The sequence below is a fragment of the Hippocampus comes genome, unplaced genomic scaffold (genome assembly GCF_001891065.2).
Source record: "Hippocampus comes isolate QL1 unplaced genomic scaffold, H_comes_QL1_v1.1 scaffold7, whole genome shotgun sequence".
In the NCBI taxonomy this organism is placed as follows: Eukaryota; Metazoa; Chordata; class Actinopteri; order Syngnathiformes; family Syngnathidae; genus Hippocampus; species Hippocampus comes.
This window is the reverse complement of record NW_017842060.1, coordinates 7,697,311-7,705,400: the sequence shown is the minus strand read 5'-3', so window position 1 is coordinate 7,705,400 and position 8,090 is coordinate 7,697,311. Positions and strand designations below refer to the sequence as shown.

At 42.3% G+C, this 8,090-nt stretch overlaps 1 protein-coding gene across 4 annotated transcripts; it reads left to right on the top strand.

Moving 5' to 3' along the window:
* The first annotated feature begins 133 nt into the window (after window positions 1–133).
* On the top strand, window positions 134–7,853 carry atad5b (ATPase family AAA domain containing 5b). Of its 4 annotated transcripts, none has more exons than XM_019862048.1 (15): window positions 134–826; window positions 1,159–1,417; window positions 2,188–2,430; window positions 2,496–2,592; window positions 2,669–2,769; window positions 3,120–3,268; window positions 3,342–3,513; window positions 4,257–4,510; window positions 4,581–4,674; window positions 5,107–5,171; window positions 5,268–5,415; window positions 5,503–5,615; window positions 6,186–6,805; window positions 7,091–7,243; window positions 7,573–7,853. In XM_019862048.1, the coding sequence occupies exons 2-15, from the start codon at window positions 1,183–1,185 to the stop codon at window positions 7,667–7,669; spliced, it is 2,541 nt and encodes an 846-aa protein (XP_019717607.1). In that variant the 5' UTR covers window positions 134–826; window positions 1,159–1,182; the 3' UTR covers window positions 7,670–7,853. The 4 variants fall into 4 exon arrangements, with proteins under 4 accessions (XP_019717607.1, XP_019717606.1, XP_019717605.1 ...); XM_019862047.1 differs by having other exon boundaries at window positions 1,156–1,417; XM_019862046.1 differs by having other exon boundaries at window positions 134–1,067.
* Window positions 7,854–8,090: the final 237 nt, after the last annotated feature.

The window sequence follows — 8,090 nt, the reverse complement described above, 5'->3', positions numbered from 1 at the left end:
ACACTTTGGATTTAGGGTTTTTATATTTAAATAAATAAATAAAAATCACCCTAATTTATGCTGCATTGTTCAAATGAGCCTTTACAAATCGGTCATAGTTGATTGCGATATTGGGAGCTGGTTGTAATTTGTTGACCTCACGTAGCTACAGTATCTACAGCAAATGGACAACATCTGGAACCTATCCCATGTACCTGGCTGGGATGCGAGGCACACCCTGGAATGACTGCCATTCAATTACAGTGCACATGTAGATAAGCAGCCATTCAGTCTACTAAATCTACCACTTGCCCCTGTCGAACAACCTGTTCATATATATCGTGTATCCTGAAAGAATACATTTTTATTAGTGTTATTACAAAAAATTGTGTCTCCCTCCCCCAACCACATGAAAAAGGTTTTATTGAAAGTTTTGAAACGCTATTAAAACAGTACATTCCTGATGCGCCTTTAGCAACAATTGAATATGAAGATGCCCATTCCTTCTTCCACCGCTCATTCTCCATCAATTGCAATCGATTTTCATCCGTCTCTGTACATTACTGCCTTCTGACTATTCGTCTGCCAGTTTTTGAAACTACAGTCGCTCCCCCACACACGCACAAGTTTTATTAATAAAAACGGTCTCAAGGAAACTAATCAATAGTTGCTATTCTCTTTCATGCGCATGTATTAATCTTTAATCGAATAGTTGAGCCATCACAACTGCAGGTGGCAGTAGTGTGTCAAAAAGAGAGTTTGTTCTGCTGGGAAAAAATAAGTTGGGCAAAACTCGTAAAGTTTTACTTCCACTACTTTTTGATGTCGCTTCCAGTCGTCGGTATCGGTATGTAACTTTTTTTGTAAAATAAACTCGCGTGAACTGCGAAGTCGAGTGTATGAAAGGGTGAATGATTAGTTCGACCGAAACGCAAGCAGTCGACTCGACGTAAAGGCGCCATGTTCAAAATGCTACAAGGCTACTTTTTGACATTTTGGCTTTTTCGTCGCGACGAACAAACTGAAACACACCAGAACGTGTCTACACAATGTTTCGTTTAGTCATGAAGCGAGATCTCAAACACGAGGTAAGGGCGTTAGTGTTGTCTGTCAAATCTATCAATCTATAATTTATCTAATCTGACTTCAGTATCAATACATGTATTTAACCTACAGCAGGACGGCAGAAAAAGGAGCAGGTGTATGCAGACAGAGCGGAAGATGCCCCATCTTCAGTGTGAAGCTGATATGTTGGCAACGGGTGATAAGGTGCCAAAGACTTCATCATTCCTGCAGCAGTCACGTGTATCATCCGAGCAAACTCTGCACAGCCTTTTGCGGGACATCCAAGCATCCAATACAGCATTCCCAGTCCAAGGTGTGTTTGGAACACTGCAGAGGAAAGCCAGAGAGAGGGTACCAGATTCTGGAATGACAGGTGCAAATCAATTAGTTCATTTATACATTCATTCTCTGTACCCCTATTCTCACTCGAGTCACTCGTGTGCTCGAGCCTATCCAAGCTGACATTGGGCGAGTGGCGGAGCTGGTTGCCAACCACCTGCAAACAGTTTTTTTTTTATGGCACTCACACGCGTACCTGGGCGTACCTGCTCCACACACTGGTCCTGCCGTGTCTTCTCACCCCGGTAATGGTACACTGCGAACGATCTCCCATCATTTTTTTAAAATGCACGCCAAAAAAAAATGTCAGTCAAATTAAACACATGTTAATTGGTGCCGTGAAAAATAATTAAAGCCGGAGACTTTCATGAATTTGTTAAACTCCCCTGGACGGCGGGACAGGGTTTAAAACATGTCCAGGCAAAAGAGGGTGTTTGGTCACCCTAATCTGCTATTTGTTGATGAAATAGACATGTGGCTAAAGCGCAACACTGTTCAACTTCCTGTCCCTTCCCGAATATGTTCCATGCGGGAACTCTGTACACCTGTACCCTAAAGATTCCTGAATGTTTTGTACAGAAAAATCAGAATCTGAATACATTTGCTGTTACACATATTACATAGTTCTCCCTGCATTTGACTGAAATCATCCAACAAGTTTTGAATAGAAGTCAAGGAACAATGGTGGCAAACTTTCATTGGCCACAGGAAGTGATCTGGATGGCCGGAGTTTGACCTCTAATTTGGTGCATGGGATCCCGTTTACAATGTGATGCTATCTGCATCTTTCTTTATCTCTTAAAGGGGCAAAGCACTTGGATTTGAAGAAGAAACAGGACGGCTCAGAGAAGGCCTCCAAAAGCCTGAGGTCTAATATCTTCACTGAAGATACGGCTAATTCCAACCTCTCAACGAAGTATTCGGTCGAAACGCGTCCCAAAGCGAGCAGGCTGAGCCGCACTCGGAGACTTAAGCAGCAGGTTGCGAATGGAAGCGGGAGAATTATTTACACAGATCATGACGAAACGCTTGAAATTATGCGAAAAGGTATACATTCTGATTATATCTTCCAAAGCTCGCGTTTGTGTGCTATTCAGTAATGTGTGCTCTAGTGTCCAGTTGGGAGGATGAGCTGTGGACAGACAAGTACAGTCCTCAATGTGCAAGTGAACTTATTGGCAATATCCTCCAAGTGAACAAACTGCACAGGTAAGCGCTCATAAACGACAGACACACTTTCAACTAATGTTGATTTAAGTTCAATGCACACTAGCATCTTTTTCAGTTGGTTGACAATGTGGAAACGGTGGATCAACTGCAATGAGAATAGGATCGTGGAGCAAATAAAAAATGAAGAAAAGAGCAGAGGAAGCATTTGTACTCAAGGTAAGGTAGGTTTTCCCATAGAAGGAATGAAAATATAAATAATCGGTTCCTGTTGTTAAACCGTTATTAGCATATTTTTTTTTACATTCCTAATTCCAAACTTATTTTGACACTATATAAAATAATACATAAATCCTTCACACTGACCAAAATGAAGCATTATTTTCTTCAAAACTGCTTTTTTTTTTTTTTTTTTTTTTTTTTTTTTTTTGTGATTAATACTTTGTATTACTACTCCATTGTAATGTGGATTTATTGTCCGCTCACATTTTTTCGGTCAAAAAAAGATTGAAAGGTGTCATTTGTAGTGTAATGTCAACTAAAATGTCTCACGTGTCATTTGAATGCAGATTCGTGGGATTGTGGAGACTTCCAGGGTGAGGTTGGCTCCGCGGACAACCATGAAAAGCCGCCGTGGAATACCATGCTGATCACGGGTCCTTCAGGCGTGGGCAAGACTGCATCAGTGTACGCCTGCGCTCAGGGGCTCGGCTTCAAGGTCACAATCTGCAAAGTCTTCAAGCAAACTCTCGTGAAGACCTTCAATTTCCTTTTCTCGTATGAACTGACAGGTATTTGAGGTGAACTCTTCCTCCCAACGTAATGGGCGCCAGCTTCTGTATCAGCTGAAAGAAGCGACCCAGTCCCACCTTGTGGAGACGGCCGGGAAGGACCCGCTGAGACCGGCCTACTTTCACAACTACGGCACCAGAGGCTGCTCCTCTAAAAGGCAACATTTAGATGGTAGGATTACGAACTAGGAAAATCGTACTTTTTTTTTTTTCCTTGCTGTCTGTCCATCCATTTTGTGAAGCGCTTGTCCTCATAAGGCTTGCAGGGGGGCATACCCTGGAGTGGTCTCCAGTCAGTCACAGGGCACGTATAGACAAACCTGAAGATTTAAGATAAGATAAGATAAGATATCCTTTATTTGCCCCACACTGGGGAAATTTACAGTCTACAGCAGCAAAATTTGGGGGTAGAAAGAATAAAAACAGTGTTAGCTTACAGTGGCAAGCATCCCATAATATTAAAAAATAAAAATAAAATCCTCTCTAAAATTGGTTATAGGTAGTTAAAATGTGTAATTGGCTTTCTATAGTATCTTTAATTGCTTTATCTCATTTGATAATTTGTGAATTGATTTTTTTTGACAATCATAATAAAAAGCTGTAAAATAAACACATACGTAACTTGTTTTCATTGGTTAATTACACTATCATCAATAAAACAAACATGAGAGAATCATTTTATTGTTAAACTAATTTATATACGCATTTAAACTACACCCCCCCCCCCCCAAATTTAGAAATGATCTGGCCCATCAGTCCTTTTTTAAAAATCAAACATTTGCCCACCACTCCTCTGTAGGGACGACTAAAGTGGAAGCATTAAACCAGCAGATGGCCCATGTCCCCGCAATTATTCATTTCGCATCGAAGGCCCCTGTCTTCCTGCGTGGGTTTAATTTGCATTCTTTACCCTAGGAGGCAAATTGCCACCTCCCAAGAAAATGGCCCCCAGCTCAAGAAAGCAGACCTCTGGCCGCCGCGGATGCACAGGAAAGGAGAGTCCAGCCGCGGTCACTCTGACAAACTTCTTTAAGACGAAGGCCAAAGCAGATCACCTGTGCAATCTGTCGCCAGCGGAGACATCGCATGACAAACTGAAACTTGGGCCTGAGCATCAAGCGAGACCGCAGAACAAAAAAGGAGCTATGTCGCTAATCCTGTTTGAGGAGGTGGGACAGTCACGCCGGAATATCTTATTTATTGTACATTTAAATGTTTCCTCTGCTTCTTCTCTTATAGGTTGATGTCATATTTGAAGAGGATGTCGGTTTCTTGGCAGCCGTCAAGACTTTCATGATGACGACAAAGAGGCCAGTTGTTCTTACCACTAACGGTAAATAAAAACAGATCAAAGGACAATGATTTCCTCTCCGTCCCATACTCTCATCATACAAAGTACCTCATGCTTCATGGATCCCGAATGTAGCCTGCAAACAAACATAGACGATATATGAAACGTACATATACATTAGCATATGGTTAATGTTTTTCTTTTACAATGTTTTTTAGTTTTCAAGTTAAACGGACTTAGAATGAAATCAGTAATGTACCATTATAGACAAACGACAGTGTCTTCTGCCTTTTTTTTTTTTTTTTTTTTTTTTTTTTTGCTTTTGGAGACAGAAAGCAGTTACTGGCACCATGAGCTTGTATATTTAACTCTGGAAATTGTGTTGCGAGCAAGAGATGATTGGAGAACTGAGTATTTGTGAGAATGCCGAAACCCGCATTTTATTACTATGCATGCTTTTTATTTCATCCTTAGATTCTACATTCAGAGAGCGATTCAGCAGCAGCTTGGAAGAAGTTGTTTTTAAGACGCCATCAGCTGTGAGATCCGGCTGCTGCGTACTTTTTTTTTTTTTTTTTTTTTTAACCCGTGCTCATGTTGACCGGCTTTTCACGCTTCAAGTTGCCTCACAACAGGTGAACGTCTGCAGCTACCTGCAGCTTCTATGTTTGGCCGAGGGCGTGAAAATGGAGATTGACGATGTGAGAAGCCTCATCACACTCGCCAGGGGTGACGTCAGACGTTGTCTCCTCCAGCTCCAGTTGTGGGTGAAAAGTGTTCAAGGTTGTCGTGCTTCTCTCGGGATACACTTAAGCCACAACATTTGACTGCAGAAAGCAATCGTTTGTGTGTGTCGTGTGTGTTTGGAAGGCATCAATGTAGAAGGGGAAGTTCTCAGGCTTCCCCAACCTAGTGCAGGCTGCACTGCGAGCATGCTGGGTCTTCATCCTGTGAGTCAAAACCATCTGCTGAACCTTCTGAAGGTATGTTACACACATTGGAAAAATTCATCAGGTCAAATTCAAATTCTGCCTTTCCAAAATAATAATCCTCCCTTATTTAATTATTTCTTTTTATTTATAATGTACATTACATGCACATGTCGTGACATATTTTTTAAAAACAGTGTGTCTTTCGGTTATCCGATTCCTTGCCTTTCCTTTTCCTCGTGTATATTACTGGCCAGAACACGAGAGAAAAATGGAGTCATGTCACTTCAACCATCCATCCATTTTCTTGCTCTTGAGCCGGTTCGGGGGTCACGGAGAGTTGAAGCCCGGACTGGTCGACAGTCAATTCTCGAGTGAACCCCGACGCCATCAGTGACGTCACATCAATCTTGTAGTGTAAAGCCAGCCTGGGTAGAAACAGTAGTTCTTTATCTTTGTGAAGGAAGAATTTTAATTCACTTCAAATCTTGTATTTAGTGGCATTGTGCAGGTGTACAAACTCCGGCTATTATTTGAACCATCAATTAATTACCTTGTACAAACTCCGGCTATTATTTGAACCATCAATTACCAGTGAGGATTAATTTCTGTGCGATTCTTCAGAATCTGTCGACTGAACCTGACGTGAACAAGCTGGTAGAGAGCTGGAGAAGAGATGTTCCTCTACTGTACACCAACCTGGAGATGCTTATACCCATGAGGTCCCACCAGCAAACTCCAGTGCTCCGGTCTAAGCTGGCGGCAGCGGACATCAACCCAGTGAGGGATGGATTTGGGTTTCGCAGCATGATGGGAACCGGATCCCGTTTGACACGCAGATCAGAAAGATGCTCCCACTCTCGGAAGACGACGCTGCATCACAGGACTGAACAAGGCGCCGCCAGTGTAGACTTGAAATGTTTGAATGGTCTGGCTGACTTTTTTGACGTCATGTCGTACATCGACGCCACGGTCGCAACAACAGAAGCGCTCGATCCAGTGACATGCACAAGGGACTTTGTCTGGACTGGAGCTGACATTAAAGACGGTTTATTCGATGAAACGAGCGAGGAGGAAGTGCGGAGTCACAGCCGGGAGAGACTCTTGGAAATTCGGGCAACTGCGGAGGCTTTGGGGTGTCGCGGGTGTTGGAGTCACATGTCGGACGTTGAAACTGAAGCACAGATGCGCAGACCGGAACTTGGACAAACACACCTCACTCGTCAACCTCCAGCTGACCCAATGTGAGTGTTCTATATTTCAACTTCACACACGCGACTACTTGTTAAAGAGAGTGGGCTGTCCTGTTTTTACGTGAAAAGAACGACTGTATAAAAGTTGCCCTTTTTTCACCCTTTAAGGGACAGCGGTTACCTTAGTGGACAGCTTATCATGTTATCAAGTTACAGGGTGCATGAAAGGGTGAAAGTTCTTCACTGTGTGTTTGCCATTTTTGTCATTCGGTTCCCCTGGCGCGTGTACCTTATGAAGTGGTCAGCGAGTGTACGACATGTGCTTTTTATCCACAGCATGTGCTATAGGAGGTACAAGATGAGCCAAGCGGTGCTGAGCAGTCAGCACTTTGGCCTGCTGGGAAACAGGCAGGCTGTATGCGTTGATTACCTACCAGCCCTCCGCTCCATCAGTCGCTCTACAAGGCAGCAAGAGGACGAGCCATCCCGGTGAGCAAACAATCAACAGCTTCAATAGTTTCAGATTTGATTGTTTTCATTGAAGAGACTCTTGATTGGTTAAGATCACAATGACTGAAAAGGTTAGGGAATTGGAACAATCTGGCATCTGCAAAAATGGGAAGCTCTACTCTTCAGTCAGTGACAGAAAATGCTGTCGTAGAATTGGATCATTATTTTTAACACGTGTAGAGATTCAAAAAGTGCTGTTAAATTCCGTATACTTAACTCTGCAGATCAGTAAATAATCATACCTGCTCACTGTATTGTGCTTTTGCGAATGTTTTTCAAAAGGAATGTTCATTTCTCCTCCTACATAGGTGTGTGAACTACCTCCGAAGTTTACACCTGGGCCTCTCCAAGTCAACACTCCAACTCCTGGCCCAGGATTTCTCCAGTTCTAATTTGACAGCCTAAAAAAAAAAAAATTCACTATTTATTTTCCACTCAGCCTATTTACTCGAAACTGTCAAAATTCATGTTGAGACAGCTGCTGGAATTATGTGCAACCCTGAATCCTAAATACATTTTTTTAACTGTTCAAGCACTGAGGTCACTTTCCTTTATTGCACAATGTACAACGTAGACACACACACACACAAAAAAAGCAAAACAATTTTAAAGGTAAATTTTATGCATTTGCACAGGTGTCTTGATAGGATGATTGTGACATTATTAGGTTAAAATAAAGTAGTCAAAGGATCAAAAATTACAGCATGTTTAATTTCCGGTTGTCACACTCCGGTTTTAACTGGTAGTTTTGGGGGTTGATTCTGTGTTGTGGAAATGTACCAAGTTTGGCTTTTATTACTTCATGTCTACCAGCGGTAGAGCTGCA